We start from the raw sequence: 22,546 nt of genomic DNA on the forward strand, positions 1-22,546 counted from the left end.
CCGTATACCGGGAACACCCCACAAGACCTGCCGTATACAGGGAACACCCCACAAGACCTGCCCTATACTGGGAACACCCCACAAGACCTGCCGTATACCGGAAACAGCCCACAAGACCTGCCGTATACCGGGAACACCCCACAGGACCTGCCGTATACCGGGAACACCCCCCAAGACCTGCCGTATACCGAGAACACCCCACAAGACCTGCCGTATACCGAGAACACCCCACAAGACCTGCCGTATACCGAGAACACCCCACAAGACCTGCCGTATACCGAGAACACCCCACAAGACCTGCCGTATACCGAGAACACCCCACAAGACCCGCCCTATACCGGGAACACCCCACAAGACCCGCCGTATACCGGGAACACCCCCCAAGACCTGCCGGACACAGGGAACACCCCCCAAGACCTGCAGTATACAGGGAACACCCCACAAGACCCGCCCTATACCGGGAACACCCCCCAAGACCCGCCCTATACCGGGAACACCCCCCAAGACCTGCCGTATACCGGGAACACCCCACAAGACCCGCCCTATACCGGGAACACCCCCCAAGACCTGCCCTATACAGGGAACACCCCCCAAGACCTGCCGTATACAGGGAACACCCCACAAGACCTGCCATATACCGGGAACACCCCCAAGACCTGCCGTATACCGGGAACACCCCACAAGACCTGCCGTATACCGGGAACACCCCACAAGACCTGCCGTATACCGGGAACACCCCACAAGACCTGCCGTATACCGGGAACACCCCACAAGACCTGTCGTATACCGGGAACACCCCACAAGACCTGCCGTATACCGGGAACACCCCACAAGACCTGCCGTATACCGGGAACACCCCACAAGACCTGCCGTATACCGGGAACACCCCACAAGACCTGCCGTATACAGGGAACACCCCACAAGACCCGCCCTATACCGGGAACACCCCACAAGACCCGCCGTATACCGGGAACACCCCACAAGACCCGCCGTATACCGGGAACACCCCACAAGACGTGCCGTATACCGGGAACCCCCCACAAGACGTGCCGTATACAGGGAACACCCCACAAGACCTGTATACCGGGAACACCCCACAAGACCCGCCCTATACCGGGAACACCCCACAAGACCGGCCGTATACCGGGAACACCCCACAAGACCTGCCATATAGTAACAGACCTGGAGGCAATAGCCCATGAGAAATAGGCTAAGATCTCACAGGAACACCGCCATTAGCTGGTGTCTGGCTATGCTTCTGCAGCAGGTTATAACATTCAGAGAGGCAGCAGGTTATAACAGCCAGAAGGGCTGTACTAAGTAGTAAAGATCCTTGTCATGAAAAGGGTAAATAATTCTCAGATGTCTGTAGTCAGGAAAAGTGTCATTTTATGGTGAATTTGGATAAAGCACTTGGTCTATTAGTTCTATTAGTGTTTGCGCCATTTACTTTATTCTGGTTTTATTGGTTTGTTACCAGCAGCAGTATTTTGTACATTTTGCTAATAATTAATAACTTTGGTGGCATCTGTAGCCCGCTCCTTACAGTCGCCATTGTCAGCAGATAGCCATGTTATTCACTTCACCTTTACATGTTCCGTCTGACAGATGTGTGTGGGGCTCGGCCACACGGGGTTAATGGTAAGGCCCGGCGGCGGTGCGGTGACAAGTGCTTGCAGCTTAATGGTTTAAGCATATGGAAAATGCAAGTCACATACAGAGCGACACGTGTGCTCGGCTAATGACGCACGCGGGTGTCAGCGTCTCTGCACAGGAGCACAGCTGCCCAGCACGGGCCGCCAGTATCCCACTGCATCAGGACCAGGCATCAGGTTAACCCTTTCCGGACCCAGAGCCGGGCTCAGCTGGCGGAAACGACTTCAGTTTAAAGTTAAATAGTTTCCGCCTGCCGAGCGGATGAGCAGAATTGTGTTGTGTTCTCCACAATGGAAAGTCTGCTTTTGGGCAGAGATGTGGACCTGGCCTAGTGAGATCCTTCGCACTGAGGAGCCGAACCTTCTGGAATGATAACTTGTGATGTCTTTATCACCATGTGCCGCTGTGAAGTCCCCGGAGTTTCTATTCATTGAGATTCTTTGCTGAAAAGATCTGTCAAAACATGACAAATGGTGGATGAAGACAATGGGATGGAGGAGGCTGGTGCAGTCTGCAAGGTGATGCAAACTTTGCAATTCTCAAGGTGGTAGGGGATGGTGCAGTGTTCAGTATTGTACAGGATGGTGCAATATGCAAGGAGGTGCAGTGCACAAGGTGACACAGGCTGGTGCAGTGTTCAAGGTGTTAGACTATGCAATGTGCAAGGTGGTAACGGATAGGGCAGTGTGCAAAGTGCCGTTGGCTGGTACAGTGTGCAAGATAGTACAGGATTGCGCAGTGTGTTATGGTTGCAAGATGCTTTATGCTACGGTTACAAGTTGGTTTAGTAAGCTAAGGTTACAGGTTGGTGCAGTAGGTTAAGGTTACAGGTTGGTGCAGTTACTTAAGGTTACAGGTTGGTGCAGTAAGATAAGGTTACAGGTTGGTGCAGTATGCTAAGGTTACAGGTTGGTGCAGTAGGTTAAGGTTACAGGTTGGTGCAGTTACTTAAGGTTACAGGTTGGTGCAGCGTGCTAAGGTTACAGGTTGGTGCAGTAAGTTAAGGTTACAGGTTGGTGCAGTATGCTAAGGTTACAGGTTGGTGCAGTGTGCTAAGGTTACAGGTTGGTGCAGTAAGTTAAGGTTACATAAGGTTACAGGTTGGTGCAGTAAGTTAAGGTTACAGGTTGGTGCAGTAAGTTAAGGTTACAGGTTGGTGCAGTAAATTAAGGTTACAGGTTGGTGCACTGTGCTAAGGTTACAGGTTGGTGCAGTAGGTTAAGGTTACAGGTTGGTGCAGGTACTTAAGGTTACAGGTTGGTGTAGTAAGATAAGGTTACAGGTTGGTGCAGTATGCTAAGGTTACAGGTTGGTGCAGTAGGTTAAGGTTACAGGTTGGTGCAGTTACTTAAGGTTACAGGTTGGTGCAGTAAGTTAAGGTTACAGGTTGGTGCAGTGTGCTAAGGTTACAGATTGGTGCAGTGTGCTAAGGTTACAGGTTGGTGCAGTAAGTTAAGGTTACAGGTTGGTGCAGTAAATTAAGGTTACAGGTTGGTGCACTGTGCTAAGGTTACAGGTTGGTGCAGTAAGTTAAGGTTACAGGTTGGTGCAGTGTGCTAAGGTTACAGGTTGGTGCAGTAAGTTAAGGTTACAGGTTGGTGCAGTGTGCTAAGGTTACAGGTTGGTGCAGTATGCTAAGGTTACAGGTTGGTGCAGTGACATAAGGTTACAGGTTGGTGCAGTAGGTTAAGGTTACAGGTTGGTGCAGTAGGTTAAGGTTACAGGTTGGTGTAGTAAGATAAGGTTACAGGTAGGGGCAGTAAGATAAGGTTACAGGTTGGTGTAGTAAGATAAGGTTACAGGTAGGGGCAGTAAGATAAGGTTACAGGTAGGGGCAGTAAGATAAGGTTACAGGTTGGTGCAGTAAGATAAGGTTACAGGTTGGTGCAGTAAGATAAGGTTACAGGTTGGTGCAGTAAGATAAGGTTACAGGTTGGTGCAGTGTGCTAAGGTTACAGGTTGGTGCAGTATGCTAAGGTTACAGGTTGGTGCAGTATGCTAAGGTTACAGGTTGGTGCAGTGTGCTAAGGTTACAGGTTGGTGCAGTAGGTTAAGGTTACAGGTTGGTGCAGTAGGTTAAGGTTACAGGTTGGTGCAGTAAGATAAGGTTACAGGTTGGTGCAGTAAGATAAGGTTACAGGTTGGTGCAGTAAGATAAGGTTACAGGTTGGTGCAGTAAGATAAGGTTACTGGTTGGTGCAGTAGGTTAAGGTTAGAGGTTGGTGCAGTGTGCTAAGGTTACAGGTTGGTGCAGTGTGCTAAGGTTACAGGTTGGTGCAGTAGGTTAAGGTTACAGGTTGGTGCAATGTGCTAAGGTTACAGGTTGGTGCAGTGTGCTAAGGTTACAGGTTGGTGCAGTGTGCTAAGGTTACAGGTTGGTGCAGTAGGTTAAGGTTACAGGTTGGTGCAGTAAGATAAGGTTACAGGTTGATGCAGTAAGATAAGGTTACAGGTTGGTGCAGTAAGATAAGGTTACAGGTTGGTGCAGTGTGCTAAGGTTACAGGTTGGTGCAGTAGGTTAAGGTTACAGGTTGGTGCAGTATGCTAAGGTTACAGGTTGGTGCAGTAAGTTAAGGTTACATAAGGTTACAGGTTGGTGCAGTAAGTTAAGGTTACAGGTTGGTGCAGTAAATTAAGGTTACAGGTTGGTGCACTGTGCTAAGGTTACAGGTTGGTGCAGTAGGTTAAGGTTACAGGTTGGTGCAGGTACTTAAGGTTACAGGTTGGTGTAGTAAGATAAGGTTACAGGTTGGTGCAGTATGCTAAGGTTACAGGTTGGTGCAGTAGGTTAAGGTTACAGGTTGGTGCAGTTACTTAAGGTTACAGGTTGGTGCAGTAAGTTAAGGTTACAGGTTGGTGCAGTGTGCTAAGGTTACAGATTGGTGCAGTGTGCTAAGGTTACAGGTTGGTGCAGTAAGTTAAGGTTACAGGTTGGTGCAGTAAATTAAGGTTACAGGTTGGTGCACTGTGCTAAGGTTACAGGTTGGTGCAGTAAGTTAAGGTTACAGGTTGGTGCAGTGTGCTAAGGTTACAGGTTGGTGCAGTAAGTTAAGGTTACAGGTTGGTGCAGTATGCTAAGGTTACAGGTTGGTGCAGTGTGCTAAGGTTACAGATTGGTGCAGTAACATAAGGTTACAGGTTGGTGCAGTAGGTTAAGGTTACAGGTTGGTGCAGTAGGTTAAGGTTACAGGTTGGTGTAGTAAGATAAGGTTACAGGTAGGGGCAGTAAGATAAGGTTACAGGTTGGTGTAGTAAGATAAGGTTACAGGTAGGGGCAGTAAGATAAGGTTACAGGTTGGTGCAGTAAGATAAGGTTACAGGTTGGTGCAGTAAGATAAGGTTACAGGTTGGTGCAGTAAGATAAGGTTACAGGTTGGTGCAGTAAGATAAGGTTACAGGTTGGTGCAGTAAGATAAGGTTACAGGTTGGTGCAGTGTGCTAAGGTTACAGGTTGGTGCAGTATGCTAAGGTTACAGGTTGGTGCAGTATGCTAAGGTTACAGGTTGGTGCAGTATGCTAAGGTTACAGGTTGGTGCAGTGTGCTAAGGTTACAGGTTGGTGCAGTAGGTTAAGGTTACAGGTTGGTGCAGTAGGTTAAGGTTACAGGTTGGTGCAGTAAGATAAGGTTACAGGTTGGTGCAGTAGGTTAAGGTTAGAGGTTGGTGCAGTGTGCTAAGGTTACAGGTTGGTGCAGTGTGCTAAGGTTACAGGTTGGTGCAGTAGGTTAAGGTTACAGGTTGGTGCAGTGTGCTAAGGTTACAGGTTGGTGCAGTGTGCTAAGGTTACAGGTTGGTGCAGTGTGCTAAGGTTACAGGTTGGTGCAGTAGGTTAAGGTTACAGGTTGGTGCAGTAAGATAAGGTTACAGGTTGGTGCAGTAAGATAAGGTTACAGGTTGGTGCAGTGTGCTAAGGTTACAGGTTGGTGCAGTAGGTTAAGGTTACAGGTTGGTGCAGTAAGATAAGGTTACAGGTTGGTGCAGTAAGATAAGGTTACAGGTTGGTGCAGTAAGATAAGGTTACAGGTTGGTGCAGTAGGTTAAGGTTAGAGGTTGGTGCAGTGTGCTAAGGTTACAGGTTGGTGCAGTGTGCTAAGGTTACAGGTTGGTGCAGTAGGTTAAGGTTACAGGTTGGTGCAGTGTGCTAAGGTTACAGGTTGGTGCAGTATGCTAAGGTTACAGGTTGGTGCAGTGTGCTAAGGTTACAGATTGGTGCAGTAACATAAGGTTACAGGTTGGTGCAATAGGTTAAGGTTACAGGTTGGTGCAGTAGGTTAAGGTTACAGGTTGGTGTAGTAAGATAAGGTTACAGGTAGGGGCAGTAAGATAAGGTTACAGGTTGGTGCAGTAAGATAAGGTTACAGGTTGGTGCAGTAAGATAAGGTTACAGGTTGGTGCAGTAAGATAAGGTTACAGGTTGGTGCAGTAAGATAAGGTTACAGGTAGGGGCAGTAGGTTAAGGTTACAGGTTGGTGCAGTGTGCTAAGGTTACAGGTTGGTGCAGTATGCTAAGGTTACAGGTTGGTGCAGTATGCTAAGGTTACAGGTTGGTGCAGTGTGCTAAAGTTACAGGTTGGTGCAGTAGGTTAAGGTTACAGGTTGGTGCAGTAGGTTAAGGTTACAGGTTGGTGCAGTAAGATAAGGTTACAGGTTGGTGCAGTAAGATAAGGTTACAGGTTGGTGCAGTAAGATAAGGTTACAGGTTGGTGCAGTAAGATAAGGTTACAGGTTGGTGCAGTAGGTTAAGGTTAGAGGTTGGTGCAGTGTGCTAAGGTTACAGGTTGGTGCAGTGTGCTAAGGTTACAGGTTGGTGCAGTAGGTTAAGGTTACAGGTTGGTGCAGTGTGCTAAGGTTACAGGTTGGTGCAGTGTGCTAAGGTTACAGGTTGGTGCAGTGTGCTAAGGTTACAGGTTGGTGCAGTAGGTTAAGGTTACAGGTTGGTGCAGTAAGATAAGGTTACAGGTTGGTGCAGTAAGATAAGGTTACAGGTTGGTGCAGTAAGATAAGGTTACAGGTTGGTGCAGTAAGATAAGGTTACAGGTTGGTGCAGTGTGCTAAGGTTACAGGTTGGTGCAGTAGGTTAAGGTTACAGGTTGGTGCAGTAAGATAAGGTTACAGGTTGGTGCAGTAAGATAAGGTTACAGGTTGGTGCAGTAGGTTAAGGTTAGAGGTTGGTGCAGTGTGCTAAGGTTACAGGTTGGTGCAGTGTGCTAAGGTTACAGGTTGGTGCAGTAGGTTAAGGTTACAGGTTGGTGCAGTGTGCTAAGGTTACAGGTTGGTGCAGTGTGCTAAGGTTACAGGTTGGTGCAGTGTGCTAAGGTTACAGGTTGGTGCAGTGTGCTAAGGTTACAGGTTGGTGCAGTGTGCTAAGGTTACAGGTTGGTGCAGTAAGATAAGGTTACAGGTTGGTGCAGTAGGTTAAGGTTACAGGTTGGTGCAGTAAGATAAGGTTACAGGTTGGTGCAGTGTGCTAAGGTTACAGGTTGGTGCAGTAGGTTAAGGTTACAGGTTGGTGCAGTAAGATAAGGTTACAGGTTGGTGCAGTGTGCTAAGGTTACAGGTTGGTGCAGTAAGATAAGGTTACAGGTTGGTGCAGTGACACCATGTTACTGCATTGTGACCATGGAGTGGCACATGGTGCAGTGATCACGAGCTGCCGAGTTGTCGCACGCGGTGCGCTCTGCAGGGATCACAGACTTGTATATCATACAGCGATCTCAGATGGAGTCGGCGCTGGTTCTTGTTGTCGGTGGGTTTCTGGGCTCCAGAACTGCACTGATGACCTCCACCACTGTAGCCGGCCATGGTATAACCCCGATTTCCCTGCAGCCGACCCCCAGACATGGCGGCGCAGCAGTGCACGCTCCGGGCTCTGCTACATTCCTTGTAGCGGTGATATTGTTATTACTGATGAGATGTCGCCTTGTGTGAAGAACCCAAATTCCGGCACAATGGATGTGTCACCAGGATGCGATGTTTCTGCTATTGTTCCCGCGGCGGCGGCGCACACATCGTGTTATATTTCTACATAATAATTATATCGTCATGTCAATATTTAACATATAATAATCAGGGAGCGGCGCCGTAATCACACGATAAATTACATGTGACTGACGGGTGGAGTGACACCGGCTCATTGTCACAAATCCCATTACGCGGAGGAAGACGCGGCACAATTAGCACAATTAGATTATTACACGCCTGCATTAAGTGTTTGTATCTGCCGCGCACCGCCAGACGGGTGAGAGCCGCTGCCATGTGTTTTGTATTGCAGGGACGCCGCTCGCTGGCGCCTTGTGCCAGACCACCTGCCTGCTGTTCCCGTCTCGGGCGCTACGTGGCTCCTCACAGGCGTACATCCACGTGCTAGAGCAGCTGAGCCGCAGAGCGTTCCTCATCACCGCCGCGCGGCTCGCCGCCTTCCACCAATCCCAGGCTCCGTTTGTTGCGGAGCTCTATAGCCTGCGGGACAGCCTCTCCGCGGAGGTAGGTTCCCCGGGAATCGCGGCTTGTATGCCACATCCTAGACCACCCATCAGATAACTTCTGACCCTTCTTGCAGTTCAAGGCTGAGATCTCCGGCCCCTGTCTGCTGGTGGCCGCCCAGCGGGACAACGCCGTCACCTGTTTCCACTCGCTAATGGCCAGGTAAGCGCCAGTGTACTTCTGTCTAGGAAAGAAAAAAAACTCCGGAGAGTAATTAGCTAAGGAAATGAAGTGAATAATTTGTTACAGCCGCATCGATCAGAGCCCGCCGCTCGGACATGGAGCCTCCAGATGAAGAATCCTCCTGTGCCCACACCCATGGGCATCGCCGCCCCCTAGACTTTATTTTTTCTTCATACATTTTGAAGCAGGTGGAGCATTCATGGGGTCAGATCTGGGGTACCAGCAGGGTACAAGAAGATGCCAATCTGAGCCCCTTCGATAGGAATCTGCGACCAGTGATGGGCCGGCACATACTCAACATTTATCATTTCGGCGATAAATGTATGATCACCCTGGTACTTCCTACCAATCACGAGTACAGGGGTCCTTTACTGTGTGATTGGGCACGCGAGACCACCGCCCCATCCATCGTCTATGGGCATGGTGGTCACACTGCGGACCTCTTCTCCAGTGATCAGGCCCCACCTGTCCTGTGGACACATGGTGTGAGTTGTCTATGTCCCGGTTTATATCCGGTCATGGGTGGTCCCACTGCTGGTTTCCGCATTGAGAATTTGTTATCGATTACATTAGTGGTGGAAATGTGAAGGATCTTTCTAAGAATTGGGCACCTAGGGCCACAGAGACTGCCCCATGGCCCAGTCACCATTGGTTGCCTAAAATGAACAACCCCTTTAATAATATGTTCCACCAGGGCTGCAGTCATCCTGACCGTGTGTTATTAGTCAGGGTCATCGGATCAAGCAGCAGGATGATTGGAGTAGTAGTGATAGAGCTTGGCATTTTATTTTTCAATGAATGGACGCTCATCATCAGCACTTATAACTAGTGGGGGCTTGTAGAGGACTTTCTTGTCTGTTGCCCCCCCCCTAGGATGACATTTCCATCTTGCCTTGTGATGAATAAGATGACGGTATTTCCTACAGTCCGCTTTAGGGTGCATGTATGACCAGGGTTAATGGCCACCTTCGGTAATTCGGGCAGTGTAGAGTTAAACTGCGTCACGGCAATAAAGGGGGTCACGGGACAGGGGATTTGGGAGATTGAGGCCTGGACAGTTCAGTTTCCTCTGATGGATTACGCCTCTGGAAAATCCGTTTATAGAAGGCTTTTGTTATGTCACAGATTAGATGGCGTGTCAGGATTTCCATGACTTAGAAGATGCCACGGAGCTGCCCATACAGACACCGAGATGAGGGCACCTTCACGTTCCACCAAGAGCACCCACCCGTCAGCTCTGCCTCTGCCAGTCTTCTCCTTCCTGCTCTCCAAGCCATCCAATTCATGAAGATATCACTCAGACACGGAGATGCTGCGTCTTGAGGGGCCCATACACTTTAGATCTCTGTTGGCCTAACGTTCTTATGACCAACCTCCATGTCTCCCATCTCCCCCACACACTTGCGGATCAGGGGGAAGGTTCATATGTTCTCCATGGGGAGCCTCTGAAAGACTTTTCTTTCAAACCGCTGAGGCTTATAACCACACTTAACATTTCGTCAAAACCAACGATGGCAAATGTCCTGAGCAAAAAGGATCAGGCTGATAGATTTCAACATGTCCAATCCATTTTGTTCTCAAGAGTGATAAGCCACCAAAAGAGCTGTCTGGCAACACTTCTCTTCCAACCGAGAACACATACAACATCGGCCAACCATACGTGTGTATGAGGGGTCTTTTCTACCCAACTTTCCTACCATAAACCTTCACGAGTGAGACTCCTTCGGGCCAGCTTTGGGTTTGTAGACTGATCTTTAATAACTGCCTGTGTGCCGTCTGTGCCAGCCATCTCGAGCAGTAGGCCTCTTGGGCAAGATGTCTCCTTAGAACAGTGTTTCTCAACTCCAGTGCTCAAGACCCACCAACAGGTCATGTTTTCAGGATTTCCTTAGTATTGCATAGGTGATGGAATTAATGCTTGAGCAGGTGATGAAATTATCACCTGTTCAATACTAAGGGTATCCTGAAAACTTGACCTGTTGGTGGGTCTTGAGGACTGGAGTTGAGAATCACTGCCTTAGAAGGCCACCAAGACTCTAAGCAGATGTCTGTGGAGATGGTTGATGTTCTTATGGGTCTTTTTGATGTCTCTGGCAGTCCTAAAATCCAGGACTTTAATATTCAGGTACCTCAACTAGGTCGATCCAGAGGTCTAGTGCCCACCCTCTCAGCAGAGAAGCCAGTTCTCAAGTCTTAGCTCTGTGTGATGGAGTCTTGGCCTTCACTTGAGTTTTGGGCCACTCTTTTAGACCTGTATGGCCTCCATCTTACATGTCAGTGCTTTTTGGGGTCTCCTTCCAAGAAGACATTTATTTTATATGTAGAGGTCCTTGGAACAGTAATATGGAGCCAGGGATCATTTTTGTCCCCCAGAGTGAACCCACGTGTATGTAAAACCGCACACACGTGTATATGTGCCCCAGGAGTGTATAGACTTCTTTTTCCGAGCAGGCTGTGTGACAAGAGACTGTAAGTCCCAGCAGGGAGCAGTGTTGATTTCTTCTCTGTCGGAAGGAGAAGGGGGTGACAGGAGCGTCTGAGATGCCTCCTCCCCAGCTTCTCTTATCTCTGATGTTCCAGCACCGCTCTCCTCAGAACCACGAGTTATAGCCAGCTGCACAAGAAAACTAGGCCAGACGGAGTTTAAAGCAGTCTATTGAAATCATGCAAAACCAGAGCAAAGGGATTTTACTTGGCGGTGCAGTTGTTCCGGTTACCTCCATGGAAATCGCTTCTTCAGCGAGTTATTTTGAGGTCGTTTGGAGCGTGATTATTTTTGCTTGCTACTTCAGATTTGGTCAAAACCTCAACCTGGACCATGGCAGGGTTTGGCGTTTTTTATTGTAAAGTATAGGTGGACGTGTCCTGTAATGACCTAAATCGAAAGCACTACAGCGAGATCCGAGGGTCAAGTCACAAGTCCCGACCAAATCCACTAGAACTAGGTTGTCACCTATTGAGTTGACTCCTTTTTGGAAAGTTGTGTTCAGTTCTCTAGACTTCTTCAAAAAGATATTGGTTGGATACCTGCTGGAAATGGCACTAGTTGTGAAGGACAGTTACCTTGTGGGACACCAATCCGAAATTGTCTATCCCTTGTAATCAGAGGGAAGCACCATGTAGGATGCTTACCTTCTATTGCTGCTCCCTTCTAGGACACCTTTAGGATTTACACCTTTCTTCAAGGACACCCATTATAAAAGTACACCGGCCTTCTATGACACTGCCTGATGGCACACCCATGAGAAAGGACACCAGTTTAAGGACACCTTTTACCTTCTAGGGCAGTCTTTAGAATGTAGACTTATAGGATATCCGTTATAATAGATGCTTTCCTTGCACACATTTCATAAAACAACAATTCTAGAACATCCTTTAGAATAGAAACTAGTGATGAGCGAGTATACTCGTTGCTCGGGTTTTCCTGAGCACGCTCGGGTGGTCTCCGAGTATTTGTGACTGCTCGGAGATTTAGTTTTCATAGCAGCAGCTGAATCATTTACAGCTACTAGCCAGCCTGAGTACATGTGGGGTTTGCCTTGTTGCTAGGGAATCCCCACATGTAATCAAGCTGGCTAGTAGCTGTAAATGATTCAGCTGAGGTGAGGAAACTAAATCTCTGAGCAGTCACAAATACTCGGAGATCACCCGAGCGTGCTCTGGAAAACCCGAGCAACGAGTATACTCGCTCATCACTAATAGAAACCCTTTATGATAGACACCTACCTTCTGCAATAATCCTTTAGAATAGACACCTACCTTCTGCAATAATCCTTTAGAATAGACACCTACCTTCTGCGATAATCCTTTAGAATAGACACCTACCTTTGCGATAATCCTTTAGAATAGACACCTACCTTTGCGATAATCCTTTAGAATAGACACCTACCTTCTGCGATAATCCTTTAGAATAGACACCTACCTTCTGCGATAATCCTTTAGAATAGACACCTACCTTCTAGGACACCTTTTAGAACAGACAGCTAGTTTCTAGAACATCCTTTAGAATAGACACCTGGCTTCTAGGAAATCCTTTAGAATAAACACTTACCTTCTAGGACATCCTTTAGAATAGACACCTTTTAGGACATCCTTTTAAGACACCTACCTTCTAGGACAACTTTCAGGATAGACACCTACCTTCTAGGACACCCTTTACAATAGACACTTGCTTTCTAGGACACCCTTTAGAATAGACACTTACCTTCTAGGACATCCTTTAGAATAGACACCTATCTTCTAGGACATCCTTTAGAATAGACATCTACCGTTTAGGAAACCCTTTACAATAGACACCTATCTTCTAAGGCATCCTTTAGAATAGTCACTTACCTTCTAGGACATCCTTTAGAATAGACACCTTTTAGGACATCCTTTTAGTACACCTACCTTCTAGGACAACTTTCAGGATAGGCACCTTCTAGGGCACCCTTTAGAATAAACACTTACCTTCTAGGACATCCTTTAGGATAGACATCTACCTTTTAGGAAACCCTTTACAATAGACACCTACCTTTTAGGAAACCTTTTAGAAAAGACACCTACCTTCTAAGACAATTTTTAGAATCGTGACACCCATTAGAATAGATACTTAAAGTGGTGATTTGATCTAAAACTTGTTCACACATGTTCTACAAGTAGATAAAGAGAACCAAATCAAACAAATTTGAGACTGTCATTTTTTTTATTGTGGAAAATGATCTCACCTGTCTGTGAGTAGCAAAAGTGTGTGAACTGTTAGGATTACAAGATAATTTGTGTGTGAAATCCTAGTCTGGTGTTTCAATCAATGAGATGACAATTAGGTGAGTGGGCGGCCTGGTTTGTTTTGAAGAACATGAATCTATCAAAGTCTGAAGATCACAACACGTTTGTGTGGAGATTTCTGAGGATCTCAGAAGAAAAGTTAAGCTGGAAAAGGTTACAAAACCATCTCTATAGAGTTTGGATTCCTCCGATCCACAGTCCGACAAATTGTGTACAAATAGGGGAAATTCAAGACCTTTATTACTCTCCCCAGGAGTGGTCAAGCGACAAAGATCACTCTAAGAGCAAGGTGTATAATAAATAGCCTGCAAAGTCATAAAGGAACCCAAGATCACATCTAAGCAACTAAAGGCCTCCTTCACATTAGTTCATATGCAGAACCATGTATAATTAGACGTGGGGTTATGTTGATGTTTATTTAATTAGTGGGTATTTCTAGGAAACCCTTAGAAATGGATTCCTACTCCTTAGGACCCGGCCTTATATGTAACATACAGTAGGTTAGTACGATTTTGCTTTGGCGCGTTGAAGCTCTTTTATAGTTACTATTTCTGCTTTTATATCTTCCTTTTCGCAGCCACAACTTGCAGAAAGACCAGAAGAGTACGGCCTTCATCTTGAGCCCTCAGAGCCAGCGGCAGGTAGGTCCAGCGTTGTCTCATTATGTGATGACACATACGCGACGTACATAAACCAGATGCCGGGAAGGTGGTGGAAAATTGCATTTCTATCATTGATTTCATTTAGCAGAAGTGAATTACATCCTTCCTTGGGCCTTTGGGACTTGTGAGATAAGCGGAGGTTGTGCAGATGCCAGATTGTGTCCTCCATTATTTCCTCCGTCCCATCCTCACGCCTTGCATCTTCGCATTTTCTTCCCTTTAGGCCGTCGGGATGATCAACTGCTTTTTTGATTCACTGACCCCTGACAGCATTCACCGAATTGTGCCTCAAGCCTCCTGAGAAGAAGAGGTGCAGTTTCCCGACGTCCTTCATCAGGCCTCAATGTCGCCATGAAAGCCTTGTGGGTGGCAATCCGATAAAACTTTACCCATAAAACTATCAAGATCTTCTGATAGTCTCACTAAAGCAGTCTGGCATGCTGGGAGTTGTAGTTTCCGCTGCCAGCATCATAGGAGAACAAGTCAGCGACTCATCCTTAGTTATTTATTGACCCTTCTGATTTGGCCTCTAAGTATCGCGGAGACCTAAATTTCCTGACGAAGGCTACAACTACTTCCTAGGTACCATTGCTTTTTTTTATTACTCCAGTGCATCTAAAGAAAAGAAAAAGATGTAAATTTGAAATCAATCTTTCATTAAATTTTCTTACTGTTTTGTGCCTACAGTTCCTATTCAGACTGATGTGTCTCCATGGTTACAGACTACAAACAAGCAGTCTGTAGTCTGGTCCTGCATCTCACTCCCTTCCATCGATGCCCTAATTCTTGCTACCCTTCTAAATGCGCGATAGCAAGAATTAAGGGAGAAGAGGCAGGATCAGACTACACAGGGTTTGTGTGTAGTCTGTAACCATGGAGACACATAGGTCTGCACAGGGGCTGTATACACAAAATAGTAAGAGATTTCAGGGGATGACCCCATTTAATGTGGTGTTCTGGAATAGAAGATTGTTGACGACCCCGAATCCTGCTGGCCATGGATGTGGCATAAAAAACATTGGGCACCGTGATCTCTGGCTCCGCTTCCACAATTCTGCCTACTGTATCTGCGCACGTCCAGTGTTTCCATGGGCAGCAGGGAGGCATAAATTGAAGATCTGCAGCAACGAATGAACTGACATCGAATTTTCTGCACCAGAGGACCTCAGTGTATCCTGTCGTTTTGTGTTCACTGCTCTTCTGCAGAGCTATGTGTCTCCATGGTAACAGACTACAAACACGCTCTGTGTAGTCTGACCCTGCAGAAATATTCCCTTTCCACCATTTCTCCAATTCATGCAGTGATACTCGTTTTCCATCTGACCCCCCCTAATTCTTACTGCCCTACTGATGTATGCCTGTAATCATAGTGACACATAGGTCTGCGTGGGAGCTGCACACACAAAACGGTAGGAGAATTTAATGTAAGTCTAATTGAAACGTTGCCTTTTTTTTTTATTATTATTTTAGATGAATTGGAGAAATAAAAATAAAAACAATTGTTTGCAAAATTATACACACCCTTTATATAAAAGGGAGATGTACCTTTAACTAAATCTAATCCAGGGAAGCGATTAATGAAGGTTCCGTGGGAGACGTCACTAAGACCATAAGCAGACGGGCGAGAAAAGCCGATTCCCAAAGTCAAAAGTGCGTTCTGAGCGCCATAGTGAGAAGAGGTCACCCGGCAATCTATCCTGGGGCCCCTCGGTGACCCCCTGGTGTGAGACCAGGAGACCTCAGTATCAGTCAGGGGAGAGGACCACAAATTGGAACAAAGTTGAGTTGCTTTGACTGAATATCCCAATATCTTTGCTACCTGTTCATCCTAAAGCTAAAGGGTTGCCCAACATTAGAAGAAAAGAGGTTTACTGCTTCCAAGAACAGCGCCACTCTTCTCTACAGGCCATGTCTGATATTGCAGCTTACTGCCGTTCAAGTGAAAACTGCAATACCAGACGCGGCCTGTGGACAAGAGTGGCGCCATTTCTAGAAGAAAAAAAAAAATAGACTTCTTTTTATGGACAATTCCTTTAAGTCAGCGTGTATGGAATGAATATGACACGACGAGACGTCTTCTGTTTCCAGAAGTGTCATGTATAGAATTTGTAGGCTCCAGATTAATGGTCGGAAACCTATATTGGGAGTTGGAGTTTTGCCACAGCTGGAGACCACGGATTGGAGGATGTAAGATTGAGCGTCCATTATTGCCAAAGAACACTTTACATATATAGATATATAGAGCCAGGCTGCTCCTCAGGGTTATTCATTTTTGAGGGTTTACAAAGATAAAAGCCATAAAAGACCCTGTTGAGGTGTCTTCTATTAACCCTTGATTTTTCTATACCAGTTGCGGATGGGATAAGACTAAGCCACGTACTTTTAGGTTTTTTTTATCGCTCCCTCACAGATCGGGGGGCTTAGATACACGATGGCGATTCCGTATTTTTAAAGTTTTGAAAAGTTCCGAAACTTTCTAAAATTACTCTAGTTCTCTGCTTGTTACCAGTGAACGGAAACCGTCTCGGGGGACGACGACACGACGACTTATTCAGGTGGGTCGAGCTCCTGAAAAAGCGCTCGAAACGCGTAAAAAAAGAATGAACATAGGCATTGCGATCCGTCTCGCTGCGCGCATGTTTAGTATTATTCATCTTTTAATCGATTCATATGTTACAAAAGACGTAAAGTTTTTAAAAGAAGTGACCCAACTGTTGTGCACAAAGAAATGCAATCGGGGAGATCTACGTCCCGCCCATAGATCTTAAGAGATCCCTCGAATTTAAGAAAAATGTGGATTTCTCCGCAATAAGACATCAGATCGCGGATGTGAGGATATCATTTTATTCATCGTTCTATGACCTACATGTCCATATAGACAGCTCAGGAGGATCGATCCTATGGACAGGTTCCCTTTAAGAAAGGGAAGGAGAGAGGAAATAAGAAAGGGAAGGCAGAAAGAAAGGAATGAGGAGAGGAAGGAAGGCTTAGGAAGGAGGAAATTTGAGTTGCTGAGTTTAGCTCAGAGAGGCTCGTCTATGCCGACACACTGTAACAAATCATCATCTGTGACCGGCAAGGAGGACTTAATATGAAAGGTTATAATTATGTTTATTATAGTTAATAAACTTGTTCTTGTGATGTCATCAGTCTCTGCTATTATATATAGTGCATGTGTGGTTCAGGTTTGCAGCTCCTTTTTATTTAGCAGGGAGCAGGTTGGGTTCCTGACAGTCGGGGTCCCTGAAAATGTAAAAAAAAAAAATGCCAATCCGTCACCATAGTCGAACCGTATATACTGTATGTATCAGAACAACCTACACAAAGTTATGGGATCCATTCTAATACTTTTAGTAGGAATTTGGAGACGAAAAGTGCTTGTGAAGGACCCAGTCAGCTATTATGTGGGTTTCCCTTGAAGTTAAACTGCACATGTTTAAAAAAAAAATCAAGTAAATATTATTTAAAGGTAATATGTCAGCAGTTTTTTATATGGAATCTGAAAGCAGATACTGTAGGGGCAGAGACCCTGATTCCAGAGATGTGTCATTTACTAGGCAGTGTGGTGTTGTACCAATAAAATCAGCGTTATATCAGCAGGAGATTATCACTACAGGACTAGGTGGCTCCTGCCTCCTGGTCCAACTCCAACCACGCCCCTATCACATTGCACACAGCTGCCAATCAGTGGTGTGGGCGGGGTTATACAGAGCTCAGCATTCAGAGCTCTGCTAGATCCGTAGCCGAGTAAACTGTGATTGTATCACAACTGCTGCACCCAGTAAACTAAGTGATACAGCGCTGAAATCAGGGTCTCTGTCCCTACGTCATGCTGCTGCCAGATTATATAGCAAAAAACCTACTGACAGATTCCCTTTAAGAATGATACTTTCCATTTATGCCCGTTTTTAGTGATTTTCGGTCAAATGTTCCGTTAAAGACTGAAATTGAAATCACTTATGGTGATGAAAATGAGATCTTTCTGAAACTGCCACATCCTAGATATCACTGAATGGAATATTCCAGTTGTAAATCTTTATTCATTACACAGTGGAATGTGTTCAGAACAATAAAACATAAATATGATCAATGTAAACCAAAATGAATATCACACAGAAGTCTGGATTTGGAACGATACTCAAAATCAAAGTGGAAAATCAAATTGCAGGCTGATCCAACTTCAGTGGAAATGCCTCAAGACAAGGAAATGATGCTCAGTAGTGTGTGTGGCCTCCACGTGCCTGTATGATCTCCCTACAATGCCTGGGCATGCTCCTGATGAGGCGGCGGATGTTCCTCATTCCTGGACAGGTTGATTTCACAGAAGTGTGAGTGACTTGGAGTCACATTGTGTTCCCTTTATTTTTTTGAGCAGTGTACTTACAAAATCAGCGCCAATGAAAAATTTTCCCATATTAGGGAATTTTGGGTAAATTGAAGGGGGATCCCTAATCAGAATCATAATGTCTTGGCGAGAGTCGCGGGCTATTACAAAGAGCGTCTCTCGCTGTGGAGGACCTGTCCTGTCCTGCATTACACAGATAACTCATTGGTTTTAATAGACAAAGTGCAATGCTTCATTTCTCCTGTGGGGGAGCTGCTGGGAAATTGAACACTTAATGTAAGACTCTAAACACATGACAGCTGATCACTGAGGATTACAGCGGAGAAGCAATTTGTGATCTGCTCATTGTCAAGTAAGGAGCGTAAAACATCTATTTTATTTTTTTAAATGGTGTTGCTAGCCCTTTAAATAAGATTACATATTCGTAATTCTGGGTATATTTGCCCATTTTTGGCATAGGCTAGAGACTCTTTACTCCGAATCGCATTTTTCCTCCCACAGATGCCCACTTGGATGGAGAACATGTATATTATGTGAAGACGGAGGAGACATTTTTAGCCTTGTGTCATAAAAGCTTCATCGAAAACTAATGACAGATGGCAAGATGCTGACATGAAGGGGATGCTGCAGATCACAATGCTCTGCACTTCTCATATCTGGTGGCTTAAAGGGGTATTCTCGTCTCCAAGATCCTATCCCAATATGTAGTAAGTGTAATATTAGCAACTGCCTCCAATTATAAACTTAGTATAGTTCTTCTGATTAGCTTACCCCATGTGCAGAGCATTGCAGTAACTTAGGTATCCATGGTTACAACCACTCATACAGTGACAGTTAGTGGTCATAACCATGGATACCTAAACTACTGCACCGCCCTACACATGAGGTAAGCGACAGCGAATCAGAAGAACTATACTACATTTCTAATTGGAGGTATTTGCTAATATTATTATTATTATTTCAACCTACCACCTATTGGTGGAGGATCTTGGAGATGGGAATACGGCTTTAAAATGAAAAATTGAAGGGACCCGTCTTAAAAGGCAGAAATCTGAAAAAATTCTGCTTTAGACCGTCAGCTCTCTCATCAAGGGGCTGGAGCGGGTAAACAGTTCTGCTGTCGCGTAGGGACATGCGTGTCGCCATGGTTACACGTCCTCCGGGTGTCTGTGCTGATCCTTCCAGCTGTGTCTCCATGTTCCCACGGGCCCCCGGTGCATCGATACCTCTATGGATGAGATTGATAAATCTGATGTTCTCCATTTAACCCATAGGAGACCTGCGCTTTGTCTACGGGAACTTGGGATAAGCAACTATTTTTGTCAACTTTCACTATATGAAATAAATACATTTTTTTACTTTTATTTTTCTTTTTTCTTTTTTTTTACGTTTTAGTCATAAAATGATTTTAAAAGGAGTTTAAAAGACCAGGATCAGAGCTGACTCCAATCTAGGGTGTCCACTCCTTGTTATCTGGGTGCGTACCTGCATGTGCCATAAACATACAGGTAGGGCGACCACTCAGGACAAAGGTAATGCCCGATGCTATGCTAAATGCGGTAGGACGTGTCCTTCTTTACATAGACCGAGACTAGGAGTGAGGGAGTCCAAACTCGATAACGGAATGGTCGACCTCGACCATAAAAAACGATGGCCAGCTGATCATTTCGACCGGCAAACTTTTTTTTGGAATCATTTATAGTGATCTGTGATGAATGATTTTTGGGTGTAAATAATCGTTTGTCTAATATCAGCTAGTGTGTATGGGGCCTTATATTCCAGTTATCAATATATTTACATAGTACGTTTCCAGGAGGAATAACGGAGGGACGCGACAAACATGCTCCAGAATCATTGCAGTTAGGAGACACTAAGACAGATCCACACCACAAAAAAGGCCGATCATAGAGCTGTAACCACATCTGATCCAATAGATCCCCTCCGGCTGCTGCAGTGTCACACTTCACCCTGACCCTAATGACCCCCAAAATCTGGGTCATGTTGCTCCTCAGCTCTCAACGATGGGGGTATCTCTATCCGATTATATTCTAAAAATCACCGTGCCGCACAGACTGATGGTGGAAACTGCGAATCCAGATTATCAGACAGAATGAAATCATTTCCCCAGAATGAACAGAACCTTCTGATCACATAGCAGGTATGGCGCGGGCAGCAGCAGTGCCAAGCTCCCACGCGGACTGCCCTGCCAGATTCTCCTCCTCTGTACAGAACAGGTACAGAAGGGGCGGCAGCAGTGTGGTCCTCTCCCACACAGGCACCGTCCTGCCAACTGCTCTGCACTCGAAGAAGAAGACAGTGCCAGCCCACTACTCTGTGCCACATCCATGCCCTCGGTGCGCCCCCTCTTTATATCAGTGCCTGTCGTTTCCATGTGAGTAGAGATGATGTAGGACGCCCTAATCAGTCGAGATCTGTAGCCTCGTTTGTGCAGTTACCTACCAGCCAATACCGCCATATGCGGCACCGCGCTGTGTAATATCAAGATACACACTGAAACAATGCTGTCTACCAGTGCAAGCAACATATGTCATGGTGCTCGTATGCCCTCCTTTATTGGATCATATGCCCTCCACTATTGGATCTTATGTCCTCCCCTATTGGATCATATGCCCCACTTTATAGCCTCCTATGCCCTCCATTATTGGATCTTATACCTTTCCCTATTGGATCATAATCATATGCCCCCCCTATTGGATCATATCCCCTATTGGATGTTATGCCCTCCCCTATTGGATCCTATGCTCTACCCTATTGGATCTTATGTCATCCCCTATGGGATCCTGTGTAATCTCTCGTTGGATCCTATGTGTCCTCCCCATTGGATCCTATTCACTCCCTTATAGGAGTCTATGACCTTCTCTATTGGATCTTATGCCATCCCTTATAGGATCACAAGCCCTCTCTTATTGGATCCAATTTTCTCTCCTGTTGGATTTTATGCCCTCCCCTGTTGAATCCTATACCCTTACCTATTGGATCATATGCCCTCCCCTATTGTCTCTTACGCCCTCCCCTACTGGATTCTATGCCCTCGCCTATTAGATCCTGTGCCCTCCCTTATTGTATCCTATGCCCTCCCCTATTGGATTCTACGCCCTCTCCTATTGGATCCTGTGCCCTCCTCTATTGTATCCTATGCCCTACCCTATTGGATTCTATGCTTTCTCCTATTGGATCCTGTGCTCTCCCTTATTGGATCCTATTGCCTACTCTTTGGATTCTATACCCTCCCTTTGGGATCTTATGCCCTCCCTTATTGGATATTATGCCCTCCCTTATTGGATGGTCTTTTAATAGGAAATACAGTGTTTTTGCACTATTTGCAAATACTAGGAGGCTTTCTTATCAAGTTGAGACAGGGCCCCCTCAATTGACTCTTCCTACAAACAGAGGACACGCACTTCCCATTTTTTACAGTTTTTTTTCCATAAATTCAGTACACTTACTACCGCCATACTGAGCCAAGATTATACTGATCAACTCTACCAGAGCATCCAGGAATCTCCAGTAAAAATGGGAGACCTCTTGGATTCCTGGAAAAGTTGAGCAGTAAATGCATCCCTCTAGGGAACGCTCTCCCAACAAGCTGAGCACTAGCATCTAGACGCACAGGGGTGCAGGAACAAATTGTCAAAAATGGGGTGTAACTTGAGATAGGGGTGTGATCTGTGTATATATAAAAACAAATGGTGAAATGTTTTGTGCGCTGCAAGTAACATTGTCCCAGAAAAGTATGTAAATATGGCCAAAATAACACTGCCATATACAGCTCATATAATACCGCTGTATTGTGTCCAAATAATATTCCCTTAAAGAGCCCATGTAATACTTTACTACATTACTATGTAATATTGGCTGGTTTTAGTTTGCTCTTGGCGGTAATTAGAAAATGGGGTCCCTGAGCGCCTGCAGTCAGGGGGCCCCCGGAAAAGTCCCCCCAATTCTAAAAAGTTTTCTCAATTGGCTGCAGAAAACATTTCATCTGCTAAATCTCTGGCGGATAATCTCAGAAGCCGTCCTTCACTTCTTACATAATCTCCGATGAAGAAATGCAGCAGCAGATGGAGCAGATTCGCTCATGCTAGGACCAAACTGTTCCAAATCCTGTATTACTCCGTAGGACCCCCTATACTGAGACGGTGGGGGGATTTCCTGACGGCCGCCATATACCGGATCTGTGTGACCACGTGGTGTATTTAGGCCATAGAAGACCAGACCTGCCGGAGGACGAGTCTGTAATAAAATCCATATTCACCATGCATTAAGCGGAGTGCTGAAAGCTCCTTCTACTAAAGTGCCACCATTTGTATGACCCCAGATATGTATTTTATTCTTAAAGGGGTTTTCCACAATTTTAAAAGCAAATCTGCTTTTCCCCCCAAAAAAAACAGCGCCACATCTGTCCCATTGGTTGTGTCAGGTATTGCAGC

The 22,546-nt window shown here is 45.8% G+C and overlaps 1 protein-coding gene across 1 annotated transcript in view; it reads left to right on the forward strand.

Moving 5' to 3' along the window:
- LOC138645307 (dynein axonemal assembly factor 8-like) overlaps window positions 1-16,896 on the forward strand; it is a 53,502-nt gene extending 36,606 nt beyond the window's left edge. Inside the window, exons 16-19 of the mRNA XM_069734503.1 lie at window positions 7,927-8,138; window positions 8,215-8,300; window positions 13,666-13,729; window positions 13,974-16,896. Of these exons, the coding sequence (XP_069590604.1) occupies window positions 7,927-8,138; window positions 8,215-8,300; window positions 13,666-13,729; window positions 13,974-14,051 (440 nt within the window). The 3' untranslated portion in view covers window positions 14,052-16,896. The remainder of the gene's footprint in view (window positions 1-7,926; window positions 8,139-8,214; window positions 8,301-13,665; window positions 13,730-13,973) is intronic.
- Window positions 16,897-22,546: the final 5,650 nt, after the last annotated feature.

The sequence above is a fragment of the Ranitomeya imitator genome, chromosome 7 (genome assembly GCF_032444005.1).
Source record: "Ranitomeya imitator isolate aRanImi1 chromosome 7, aRanImi1.pri, whole genome shotgun sequence".
NCBI lineage: Eukaryota > Metazoa > Chordata > Amphibia > Anura > Dendrobatidae > Ranitomeya > Ranitomeya imitator.